The 13078-nt window shown below is 39.0% G+C and overlaps 1 protein-coding gene across 6 annotated transcripts in view; it reads left to right on the top strand.

Moving 5' to 3' along the window:
• Positions 1 to 12832, top strand: part of LOC141575456 (ankyrin repeat domain-containing protein 26-like) — a 50092-nt gene extending 37260 nt beyond the window's left edge. For all 6 annotated transcript variants that reach the window (XM_074354659.1, XM_074354657.1, XM_074354658.1 and 3 more), the window contains 5 exons: positions 3692 to 4054; positions 4636 to 4841; positions 6432 to 6645; positions 11330 to 11375; positions 12528 to 12832. In XM_074354659.1, the coding sequence (XP_074210760.1) occupies positions 3692 to 4054; positions 4636 to 4841; positions 6432 to 6645; positions 11330 to 11375; positions 12528 to 12622 (924 nt within the window). In that variant the 3' untranslated portion in view covers positions 12623 to 12832. The remainder of the gene's footprint in view (positions 1 to 3691; positions 4055 to 4635; positions 4842 to 6431; positions 6646 to 11329; positions 11376 to 12527) is intronic.
• Positions 12833 to 13078: the final 246 nt, after the last annotated feature.

Below are 13078 nucleotides of genomic sequence, written 5' to 3'. Positions count from 1 at the left end.
TAAGTATTTCATCCCATCCAAGGAAAATTTTTCAAGAGTACAGCTGTTAAAAATTAGATAATATTCAATCAGTTTATCAGAAACAGATAACAGACTAGTAGTTTGAATTTCAAAAGTTCAAAGCCACTCTGTGTGATACGGAGAAGCATTGTGCTACAACATGAAGCTGAGACAGTCCTACCTTCCCTTACCAACCAGCTTTGAAGTCAGGTAAAGGAAAAATTGTATTTAATTTAAATACTGCCAAAGGACACTATACTTATGGTTCCATAATATTTTATTTTCTCTCTGAGGAAAGGAAAATGAAGAGTGAGTGCTAGATTAATAAATTCTCAAAGCTGCCTGTCTCTTAGAAGATCAGTTAATTGAAATGAGGTAAAAAGTATGATCTTGGTAAACTGTTTCTAGTTATTTTTCAGTTATTAGACTTCAAATCCTATGTCTCCTTGCTTATCAGTCTTCCTTACCCTCAAAGTTGAGGGGAAATTGTGAAATACATGTCAATTTGTAAGAAACTGTGATTGGGGGGAACTCTGAAGTACCTTCCTTCTCACTAGTTCTGAGGTCTTTCTTTCAGCTACCTGCTGCTTCTCATCAGCACTTTGTCATTAGTAAGTTAATCTCAACGTTTGTTATATTCCAGTTTATGGGAGACCAATTTCTACTATATTCAAGTTACATTTCTTACTATCGTTTTTCATCCACTTTTCTGTTCATCTGTTTTTGCCTAACAAACTCCCCAAAGTTCAGTGGCTTAAGTAAGCATTTATTTTGTTCACAACCTACACTTAGGAAAAGTGTGGTGAAGACAGCTGGCCTCTATTCCTCTCAGCTTCAGGTGGGGCAGCTCGAAGGCGGGGGGCTGGAATCGCGTGCAGTTTCATCCATTGATGTCTGGTGGTTGATGTTGGCGGTGGACTGTGGCTTTGGTGGGGCGGGCAGGTGGACCACCTCCCCTGGAACACCTAAGCTGTCTCTGTGGCCTGAGCTTGCCCTCATGAGACTGGGTTCCAGGGTTAAGAGCGAGGCAGAAGCTGAACTGCCTTTTCAAACCTGCCCTGCAGTTCACTCAGTGCCCCTTTCACCGTTTTCTGTTCTTTACGAGGAGGGCACTTAAGGTTGGCCCCCATTCTACCTTTTTTATGGAATTAACTTTGAAAATTTATGGAGACATTCAAAAACCAGCATAATCTGCTCACTAGCCACAATGTTTTCTTATTGCTTCCATACGAGAAATCCTTTTACCCCACTCAGTCCCTGAGCAGGTCTCGGTCGCTGTGGTGGTAGGCTCAGGCTCCAGTCCAAGGTCTTACTTTCCCATCTTCACCGGATTCAGGTGGGGTGAGGTTCCTGGGCATGGTTTCTGGAGTGCAGCCCCTTGGGTACACTCCTCTCAGTGCTGAGGCTTGAGGATAAGGAGATGGGTTATTCGCCACCACACACCCAACATTCTGCTAAACTGCTAAGGACTCCCTCACTCACAGATGCAAGATGGGAGGCACACTGGTCCGTAGCAGTTCTGAAATGCAGCCTGATGCTGGCTCTTTGATTAGGACTTAGTCCTAACCCTGGGAGGGGTTCTCCTTCGCTGCCCTCTCTGAGCTCTTTGTTCTGTCCCTTTCATGAGCAGTGACCTGTGTTTGCAGCTGAGTAGTTCTCTCAAGCCAGCTTCCTCCTTGTAGACCTTCTAAGAAAAACCCAAAGGCCTCTTCCTGTTTTGCACTGTCTTTGTCTCTTTCAGTCCAAGCTAGCAAGCAGTGTTTTTGCTACCACAGTTCTCTTTAAAACTTTTGAGTTTCCTGTGAATTTTATTAGGGTTCATGCCATTGGAAAAGCTACTCTCATGTCTTTTTGAGATAAACTTCACCTTGGGCTTCCTGTGAAGCTGTTGTGGGATCATGCCTTTGAAATTCTTATGCTTTTAAGATCTTTAAAGGAATTTGAGGTGGCACCTTAAATCTTTCCAAGGTCTTAACAAAGTCTTGGCTTCATCTTTAGATTGTTTTCCTGGCAGCAGCCTAGATTTGATCTTCGCCTGGAAGCCATTTCTCTGCTTACCCATTATGTGACAGTTGGGCATGTGGAGATGCTTTAAATGGGATACAGATATTTGAACCCAGTGAATCCTGGTTCCTTTATATTTAATAATCTTTTTGTTTGTTTTAGCTTATCTCTCTCATCAATTTTACTTTCAGCTGTTTGGTAGCAAGAGTCCCGTTTCCTCCGGTTTCAGTGTCATTTTCTTCCCTGGCCTAGAAGCCGTCAGTCTCAGCCCTTCAAGAGCCCTCAGGCTTCCACTAACAGTCTCGGGGACACTTTGGATTTTCACTCTTACTCTTCTCTACATCTGTTCAGGTTTCACCTACCTCCAGGTTCAAAGGCATCCCCACATTTTGGGTTCTTTTTTAATGGCTGTGCCCCATTTTTAATACCAGTGTCTGTGCCAGTTATTTATTGCTAATAACTTATATAATAAACTGCCTCAAAACCTGGTGACTCAAAACAGCATCTGCTTGGTTCACAAATCTGTGTTTAGACAAGGCTCAGTGGAGCCAGCTCATTTCTTCTCCACTTGGCATCAAGCGGGCACTAGAATAATCTAAAGGCTTGTTCATGCTCATATCTGGAAGTTGGAGCTGGCTTTGGTTAAGGACATTCCCTGGGGTCATCAGCTGGGACAGCTGCATGTACAAAGACTCAGTAGGTGGCCTGGGCTTCACAACATGGTGGCTGGGTTCTAAGGGTGAGCATCCCTACAGAGTGAAAGTCAGAAGCCATTTAGCCTTAGAAATCACACAGCAGTGCCCCCACATTCTATCCCCTAGAAACCAGTTGACTGAGGCCAGTACATAGTTCAGGGGAGGGAATTTCACAGGGGAAGTGCCAAGGAATTTGTAGAGTTGTTTTACAACCACCATCTCTGCCTGCCTTGTCTTACCAAATAATCCTTCTATCTGAAGGAAAGTAGTTCTTCCAAATCAATGTCACTGAAAATCCAGCAAGTATTTCTGTTTGTCTTTGTTGAGTATGTTCTCTTGTTTTGTGGAGAGCCACAAAGGATTACAAGAATTAAGGCTTTTTTCTTTAGAAAAATGTATGGATCACCTTAAAACCACTACACTAGGAGATTGGTTTCTCCTTAACTCTGCGAATCACTCATTGCTCCTTGGAATGCAATTCAAATAAGCATAAAATATTTGTGATTCAGAGAAAGGCTTATGGCATTAGAACCCATATTTGTAAGATGTATTAATTGCAGTCTTTTTTTCAAAGTCTTGTTTTGGGAGGCATTTATTAATTCAGCCCTAAGTAACTCAATGTGATCTCCCTAAAACTTTAAAAGCCATGGAGAGTTAAGTCTTGGGGGAGGAAGGGGTAAGAGACTTTCTACTAAGAGGTGCCTTGTAGTCATTTTATGTAGGAAAGACGTGAACCGATTACAGAAAAATAAGAGTGTAAAATCAAGTACAAATGTATAACAAAGATGATGACAGTAAACAGTATTGTTTTGTGACTCTTGGTGGTTTGAGCTTTTTTCTTGACTTTCTGAGTAATTTGAGTTTCTCCATTCCACAAGGCAGATACCATTTTATTGTAACTGAATTTATTTCAACCTTTGATTCTGGTTTAGAGTTAGGCTGTTCTTAGTCTGCTAACCTCATTACCAAACAGTTTTATGTTCTTCATGCAGAATGCTGATCTTCCAGCAAAAGTGGAATCTACATCTTCAGTACTTCTCCATCTGAGTGCAGAAACTCAACGTTTTCTAAAGGAGTTATTTATGAAAGAATTGCAAAAGAAATCTGACACACTGGAGGAGGAGAAAAAGCAGTTGGAAGAAGAAGTACTGCACCTCAGGCGTCACCTAGAAATGAACGCAGTGGAACACAGTCCAGTGGAGCAGTACAAACGGGAGACTGAGGAGCGAGCAAGATGGGATGTAGTAGAAAAACTGAAAGAACTCAGTCAAGTCATGCGGTACAAACAGGAGACTGAAAAGAAAGCAAGACAGGATATTGCAGAAAGATTGGAAGAAATCAGCCAGTTCTTACAGGTGAAGCATTGATCTGTAACGTGCTGTAATTCACTTCGCTGAGAATTACAGTTCAGATGTGTAGATTTTATGTGTTTCCTCTACTTCCCATATAGCGGTTTGTTTTGTAGATTTCTGGAAGGAAGGCCGCATTTGTTACTCCCTTTAAATAATTCAGTTTCCATCATTACTATCACTAAATTGATGTATCAGAACATCTCTCACTAGAGAATCACTTTTAAGAAAAATTGGTGTAAATGAAGACGACTAGGAGGAAAAGAATATATTGTGACTCAAATACTGTACCACACTCTGGGATTACTGTTAGGTTGTATTGTTTAACTGTTAAAATTTTAAATTGATCCTATTAATCTTTGAACTATCACATTACATGAGTACTAATGTAAGAGTGATTCAACTTTAATTTTGTAATTCAGATTTAATTCACTTGACATTGATGATAAGTATTTTAAAGTTCAGCTTTTTTTTCACACTTAAAAGTTGCTCTCTGAATCACTGACTCAAAACTAAAGGGAAAAAATGTACTGTAATTACTTAGGTTATAAGTATTTTTAAAATTGTATCCTTTTAATTTGCTGTAGGCCCAAGCAGCATCTCAAGAAGACTTGTTAAGAGAGTATAAACGTGCTTCAGTAAGTCAAATGGAACACAGAGTTAAAGGTCTGGAAACTGAACTGAAAAGTAAAACTTTTCAGTTTGATTGTAATGAAAAAGAATTGGAAAAATACAGGCAGCTGTACCTGGAAGAGCTAGAAAATGGAATGTCATTGGCAAGCCAACTAAACTCGTAAGTTAAAGTGTAGAATTATAGAAAACAATTTAGCTCATTAACTTGCCTCTAAGGCATAATTTTTATTGAGCCAAGTTCATGAAGTGAGTAGCAAGTGAGAGCTGACTAGATAGTGTCATTTTGGGAAATGGTGTTAGTAAATGAACTCCCCTTTAAAATGTCAGTCCAGGGCAGTTTGCATCTCGCTGCCTTTTGTTGCTTTTACATGACTTTATTTTTTATATTTGCATATATTTATCCTGATCTAGTCTTTAAGCTAGGGGTTTTGCAAACTTTGTAATTTAGACAGCCATATTATCACAAAATTTCTAGCTGAAATTCCCATAAATAGAAGTGTTAATGAGTTTAAAATTAACTTGTGTTTTGGAAGAGTACAACTTAAACCCAAGGGGCCCCATTCTGGTGTTTGGTAAATTTACTTTCTTGATTGTGATATTTGGTGTCACCACTCGTGGGCATCGAGATGAAGTACTGTATCCTTCAAAGTTTGTCTCCGCTACGTCAAGGCATGCTTGGGAAACAGGGAAATTAACATCGGGGTGAAGGGCAGTATAGTGGTTCACAAAGTGGCTAAAAAGAATATGGTGGCCTGCCCGAGAGGGTGTGTGGAAGACAGAAAGGGTAGGTCCATCCTCTGGTGCCTGAATAACAGTATAAGCTACAGGTCTCCCCGCTATCCAAAAGTAGAGTGTTTCTATGAAAGTTGTCGGTGTAAAGCAAAGGGGCAGTTACCTTAGGACACATCTTGCTGGTGGATGCATAAAATAAATATGCATAAAGCACAGGCGCTCACAGACACAGTCCAAAGCCGTGGTGGCGTGATTCCGGGATACTGAGTGTGGTTCTGGGGAAGGAGCTCAGTGGGGCCTCTCTCACTGCTCGGGGTGCTCATTGCCCCTCTGATGGCTCTGGCTGAAACAAACACCCAGTGCTATTCTGGCATTTTGCTTTTTTTTTTCATAAAAGTGAAAATCCGCTTGAGGTTTATTTTGGTTATGGAAAACAGGTGTTGATGTAGGCCTCTGGTAAAAGCGAAGTAACAAAGTGAGCTTTGGGACATTGGGGGACACTTGAAACTGCCCCTGGTGCTGTCGTAGTTCTTTCCCACCATCGACTCTGCCGCCTGGTGCCCCCGAGAGGTGGTGTCTCTAAACTGTTCCTCAGTGCCGCATGCTTAATGTCTCCCAGGTAGTGAGTGAAATGTGTGTATAAGGCGGGTGAAAGCAAATGCTTGAAAATGGCTTTGAGGGATGGTTTAGTTTTTATTTCTAAATTGGTTTCCTGAGGGTGAACATGTCTAGATGCAGCCAGTGCAGAAGGCAGCGGGGATCCTCTGTGGGGGCGTCTCCATCTCTGACTCTCCCCACTTTGAAGTACTCGTTAGTTAAGGGCCCCCCAGTCATATACATCCTTCTTTAGGACAGTTTTAAACTGTAATTGTTTACAGTAGGTCTGCGCTGTCGTATTTTTTGGTGTCAAAACACAGTTTAATGGGACAATCTGTTTACTATTATAGCAACTTTAAAAATACACATCACTTAGGAAGAAAATGAAATGAATGAAATCTGTGCTTTGCAATCCTCGCAGGGCTAATGAGAGGCTGGCAGCAGTGAGCACTGAGCTTCAGCTGGAGAAGCAGCACAAGAGTTCTCTCCTCGGCTCTGTTCCCGCACGGCCTGTTGACGGACCGCCTTCTGATGAAAGTTCTAGTACTAGCGTAGAGACCGAAAGGAGTCTTACTCGAAGAAGGAACTTCAGGAATTTTTCAGACCCTTCGACTAGCATAAGCGATCTGTTCAGGGTTAGTTATATTATCTTTTTTTCCTTGGTTTTCAGATTTCTGATACAATTCTTGTTTTTAATTTGATGAAATTCTGAGTTGTTTATTTGACTTCTGCACACTAAGTAAAAGCCATAATTAATTGTGTTAATAAAGGAGACAAATTTTATAATTTTTTTTAAAGTCCCTGGACTTGTAATTTTCAAGAGATACCTGTCATTAACTTTATTCAATAAATGCAACTAAACTGACAAATTTTAAATTTCTTAAAAAGCTCCATTTTAAACTCTAGTTTAGAAATTTAGTATTATTGCCAAATAACTAGAGATCCACTTTCCAATGTTTGGCTTAGCTTCTGATTGATTTCGGTTTGGCATTGTTTCATAGTTATTTTCAAGTTTTGCTGCACCCCAGTTTTTCTACCCCTAAGCATAAGTAAATGATTGACATTGAGCTACTTAACCACATGCAGATGTTTTTTATTTAAAGGAATCCAAGATATATTCTTTTTATGAATTCAATAAACTTGTAACACTAAAAACATTAAGGTCTGTTTTTAAGTTTAAAATTTTTATCATTTTCTTCTGTAAGAGTACATCCTTAATTGCTATTTTACTTATAGCATTGTTATTTTAATTGCTATAAAATGTCTTACTGAGAAATTGTAGAACATTTCTAAGTATGTAGTCAAGTAAAGGAAATACTTAAATTTTTAAAATGAAGTTCACTTACGTCTCTGTCTTGCCCTCACTAGGAATACCGAGGTGGCAGTGATAGGGAGTCTTTAAATTACAACCACTTTTCATTGTGTATCATTGTTGTTAAAATACCCATTTAAATCGGTGCGCGTTGGTTTATGGTTTGATGGTGTTTTCATGATCTTCTTGATGCAGGGAAAGGTAGCACGGGCCCTTGTTAAGTGAGGTGTCAACCTGTTTCTTCTCACTTGGCTTCATGTCATAATAAATCGAAGAAGAAAAAAGCTCAGGTTTCATAGACAGTGTTGTGGGTAAATTGAGTCTAAGTGCTTCAGAGTCATGAAACCAGACTGCATGGTGTTAAAAAAAAATGCATGGCTAACACTTCTGTCAGTGGCTAAGCATGATGCAAACTCGAAATGTTTTCATTAGTTGTCACCAAAAAATCGACAGTGGGTCACTTTACAGGATGATGGTGGAAGAGTGTGAGTGCAAAAGCAATGCAGGAGAAGACTCCTGAGGACAGTTGTTTCCTTTGATGTTTTTGGAGGAAAGAGGTGTCTATTTTTTAGTACTTCTAGGTACACTGGAAAATGATTTATTTTAAACTCAGTGTTGTAATTCCAAGGTACACGTAGTTCTGTGGGGCTGTGGGGCCGAATCATGCTAGGTTTAGCAGGGAGGTTAACAAGCCCCATTCTGTCCAGGTGCAGAGACACGTCTCCCTCAGCACTGCCGGGAGCCTCATAGGAGTTACTGTACAGTTACTGCTTACAGATTTCTTAGTCAGACTTAGAGAAAGAAGATGCCTTCTGGAATTGCTAGGGATGTAATTATTTCTGCTGGGAAAACATAAAGTAATGCCATGAGAGGTGTGAACACACTGTTTACAATGACGAAGGGATGGGTTTTTGCATGGGGCTTAACAAAACAACAGACTTGCACAGCTTTTCAGCTATGGTTCTAGAAAGCAAAATGTTAAAAATGGCATTGGGATTGAATTTAACATTCTCCTTTATGTGCAAGATTTTAACATTTTGGACTGTTCCTACTGTGAAGTTCCAGCTTACTCAGCATTTTCTTCTAACTTCACAGAAGTATTGCTCTAAGTCTGATTTCAGTCGTGCTGGTTGTCGAAGCAAGTTTTTTCCAGTTCATAACACTTGGATTTATTGCCTCTCTTACTGCTGCTTGACGTACAGCCTTGTCACGTGACATCGTTGTAGTGGTAACAGATGGACCCCGTATCTGTTTTGCTAATTTTTTACCCTCAGATTTCACATTCTAGTTTATTTCTGGGATGTTTTGTCCTACATGCCAGAAGCAATTTTACAGTTTTACTCAGTTGTGTTATCTATATTACTATAAAATACAAAAGGTTAAAATTAGCCTGAGCAGATACATCACTGTTAGATTTTCTTGCACATAGAATTTTTTTCTGAGAATTGAAAACTTAAAAATGGATTCCAGACAATATTATAACACACAAAATTTCTCTGTTTTAGAGGTTTTTTTATGTTCAAGAGTTTTTAAGTGTTGGTGTGCCTAACATGAAGCATGGCCACAATAGTTAATAAATGTCCTTCAAATCTATTTTAAATAGGAAGACTAAATTTTACACTCATTGATTTTGGACTTCTGGTGTATTACTGACACTTTCAAACATTTTCTAATGATTTATTTAAGTAACTTTTAAATTTCTCAATTGTCCATTCAGTTTAGCAGCCCTTTTTCTAAATGGGACTATATCAGTGCACCAGAGCTAAAATGGTTAACATTCTAAGACTTTAACTTTTTACATGACACAGCACTGTGTCTCAGCAGAATCTGGTCACGTTTCTTTTAAAAGTAGGCTTCCAAGGCAGGGCACATCCACTCTGAATTTTAATTCTAATCAAACTATCACCGTAGTTAAGCTCATTTCTCATGAGGCAGAGGCAGAGTTCAGTAACCTTGTTTCTGGTATCAGCTCTCTGCCCTGTGGACTCCCTCCTGCCCTCATTTCATTTTGTGTGAATGGACAAATGAGGAAGCGTGTTATCTTTTGAAAGACAATCACTCAACTTCTTCCAGTTCTTTTTCTTTCATTCACTTTTTTCTCTGTACTTAATTTTTCAGCTCCTTGATCAACAAATTTTCATTTTTTTTCTCTGTAGCAAAATACATGTATTTAATAGTTATAAACTGACAAGTGTCATTTCCTTCATACATTAACCTATTTACAACAGGATGATGAATCAGAGTGGTTAAATGACTTGATTCTATTACATTTCTGGAATTGTACTAATTTTTATAACATTTAAAATAAGAATGACACCAAGTTTTAACTTAAAAAGTATCAATAATCTGAAAATATATTCACTTCAGAAATGAACTTGTGTGTATATGTGTGAGGCAAGTGTCTTTTTATCAATTTGATCTCGGAAAGAGAGGGCAGCATTATCTTCCAGCCTGTGACCTCAGTTTTGACCTCAATCCTGCAGTGTCCCCAGTGGGACCTTCCATTTCTGTGGGACATGGTCTGCAAACTGCCAGTTATGAGAGAGTCCTCCTAATTAAAAATCATTAGAATTAAAACTTGCTGATACATTGTCTTCCTGTGTATAATTTTCTCATCTTTCTGTGTTTTTGTTAAATGGAAAAGTTTAAGTAAAACTGTAGGTGCCTTGTCCTTATTAATGTTGGACTTCAGAACACTTCCACCATCGGGACATGGGGGTCCTCACCTAGAAATAAACATAAAGGTCCCAGAAGTACCTATTTAGGAAAATAGCTTTGCAGAGGAAAAGGTAGTAATCTTACATTCAACTCATGTAAAAATGTGATCTACATTTTGCATAGTGTTTATTAACGGTTATATGAAATTATTTCAGTAAGGGCTTCTCCCTTCATCTGTTAGGCGTTTTTCACTTCACAGGACCCGCCTGGCACTGATGTCACGTTGTTGATGGCAGAAGGCCTCTCTAGAATGCTCTTGTCAGAGTGTTAGGGAAAACAGTCTCTGAAAATACTGGCAAATGGTAGCCCCAAATTTTGTCTTTGCACCTAACATTTACAAAGGCCTCGGCTCTCGTGTCACTGTTGTCACCACAGTGTTTATTATGTCTGGTGTACTAGTTTAGACCCTGTTTAGTGAGCCGGGTGACTTTTATAAGAAAGATTTTTAAAAGAACACTGTAGGTGGGGACACGTAGTTTGAAATGTCCCCACACGTTTCATAATTAAATACATAACTAATTAAGTCGTTTCAAATAGTTGGCTCCAATTTCTAGAACAGAAACAAAGTTACAGTTAAAGAATTACGTATTGTTTTCCTTATTTCTAACTCAAGGAATTTGTGAATCAGGAACCAACTTTGAAAACTGGCGCTAGCCTCCTTTTCTTCAAGCAGATTTTGATAGAAATATCTTAGTCATATACAGAGAGCAAAATACATTTGCTGAACTTGTTTGCCAGTAGAATTTTCACTTGACATCATAACAGAGCCCTTTTTTTCATTTTATGTATCTACGATTCTGTGCTAAAACCATTAGCAAGAACAGACCTTAAAATTTTAGTTTTCTAAAAGTGCTGGAATGGAAAAGCTCATTTTAAGGAAAAACCCATTAACGTTAAAAAAACTAAACTTTTATAAAGGGCAGTTTTTCTGAGAAATGCAAAGTAATGCATTCAGTGTAGAACATGAATTGTTTAAACTCTTTGTGCTAATAAGATCAGGCATCACCCTCTGAGATTATGTGTATCCGACAGGGCAGTGTTTACTGTGCTTTCCATCAGGGGAATCTAAATAGCCTTACGTATATGTTCTCTATTATCTAAAATCAAAGTGAGTAGGAATTTATTTTATTTTATTCCTGTGATTATTTTTTCTATTTAAGCAATCCCCAAGTTAGGTCAAGTCTCTAAAAGTATTATTTAAAGGCCACATTTCATAAGCTAGCTGTCATTCCTATGATAGTGTTTCTTATTTAACTTAAACATTAAAAATAATATTTGACTTATTTCAGATGCGGAAGAAGTTGGAGAATAATATAGACAGAGAATTAAAAGAAGGTATGTTGCCAACATTTCTGAATTAAATTTAGACATTGATTTCCGAAATACACTGTAAACAGTAAATGGCACCTCTTTCTGTTGTTTGAATAACAGATACTATGTTAAATTTTTTCTTACACATAGCTAATGAAAAATGTGAAAGCATAATTTCATTCATAATGATAAATGTACTTATTCCTCATTTATTCATCATGATCCACAGCTTTAAAAAAAATCTCAAGAAGTCTGTGTTCTCTATTTCTGGCTGTGCCCTTCCTCTCCTGCTGTCCCCGTGGGCCTGTCACCTGTGCACACAGACCTGTTCTCACAAAGAATCGAGGTCATCAGCTTCTCGAGTTTGGTAGTGACTGAGGCAAAAAACCCAGACTCAAGCAATCACAGTTCATGTACCTGTCCCCTGGTGGATGACAATTAATTTCCTGTCATTCACTTTGTCACTAGTTAACATTTTGCCCTCAGGAAAAATTCCAAATTCCTTAGCTTGGAAGAAAAACACCCACATCGATTTGGCTCTTGCCAAAGTCTTCAGCCATATCTCTTTACTCCCCTGCTCTGCCCCTGTGCTCCAGCGGCTGGTCAGACTGCGTCCAGCTCCGCTGGCGCCCTTCCTGCCTCTGCTTTGTGTTTGCTCCTTGCCTCTCCCTCCCACACTTTTTCCTCCTCCTTCAGGTATCTGCTTACACATCACGGCCACCAAAGGGGACAATATTGACACAAAGCTGGACGTCCCTTCTGAGTGTTCCAACTCTGCCCTCTTTTATACCTGTCATGGCATTTATGTCTCTGTACCGAAACTGCCTGTTTATCTGTTTCTCCAGTTTATGGTACAAGATCTTTCAGGGTGGACTCTGTCATCTTCATCTTGTGGTTCCAGTGCTTGTCACAGTGCCTTAGCACATGGTTGCTGAGTAAATGAATGAAGAGTGAGAAAACCAGGCGCTGTGATCCTTAGCCACAGGAGCAGTTAATTCAACGTGCAGCCCTGGGCAAAGTCTAGAGTAGTAATCTTGTATTTTTTGTTGTAATCATATGTAGGTATTTTTCATTCTTAAAACTTAGAAGAGTCTCAGCTTTTCTTAAAAAATAAACTGACATTTAGTTACCTATGAAGTATTTTAAGTAAATCTAATTCTTTCATTTTCTTTCCAGCTACTATTGAACTTGAATCTAAGTCCTACAGACTCTCTCGTAGGCTCGATGGACGAGTCAAGTCCAAGTCCAGATCTGGTTTTGAAAGCACGTGAAGAATATGTGGAAATTCTGAAGAAAAGTATCTGATCTACAAGATAAATAGTAAACATTTACCTGCTCTGAAATAGTAAACATTTACCTGCTCTGGGCTGTTTGCCTAACATTTTAATTATTTCCCGCTAAGTAAGATACTAACAATGTTTATTAAAGGGAAATATTCTTGTATTATATATGCATGATTAAAACTGATGTAGTATTTTAAACCACGTTTCTCTGCATCTCATTGACTTTTAAGCAGATTTTGGGAATAAAACTCAGCACTTTGGAGTATTATATACTCAAACTGAGCCCGGATGCCAGCTGTTTAAGCAGCACCCAACCACCGACCAGATTTGTCGTTGTTATTGAGCCGTGTTGATTGGTAGCTTTTTTGAATTTTCCAGTGTTAATCACTGTCGACCTAAAGATTTAGACGGACAGCGTTTGGATCTGCTGTGGCTGTTTCAGTG

Source organism: Camelus bactrianus, chromosome 28 (genome assembly GCF_048773025.1).
Source record: "Camelus bactrianus isolate YW-2024 breed Bactrian camel chromosome 28, ASM4877302v1, whole genome shotgun sequence".
Lineage (NCBI taxonomy): Eukaryota > Metazoa > Chordata > Mammalia > Artiodactyla > Camelidae > Camelus > Camelus bactrianus.
This window is presented reverse-complemented; position numbering and strand designations above follow the sequence as displayed.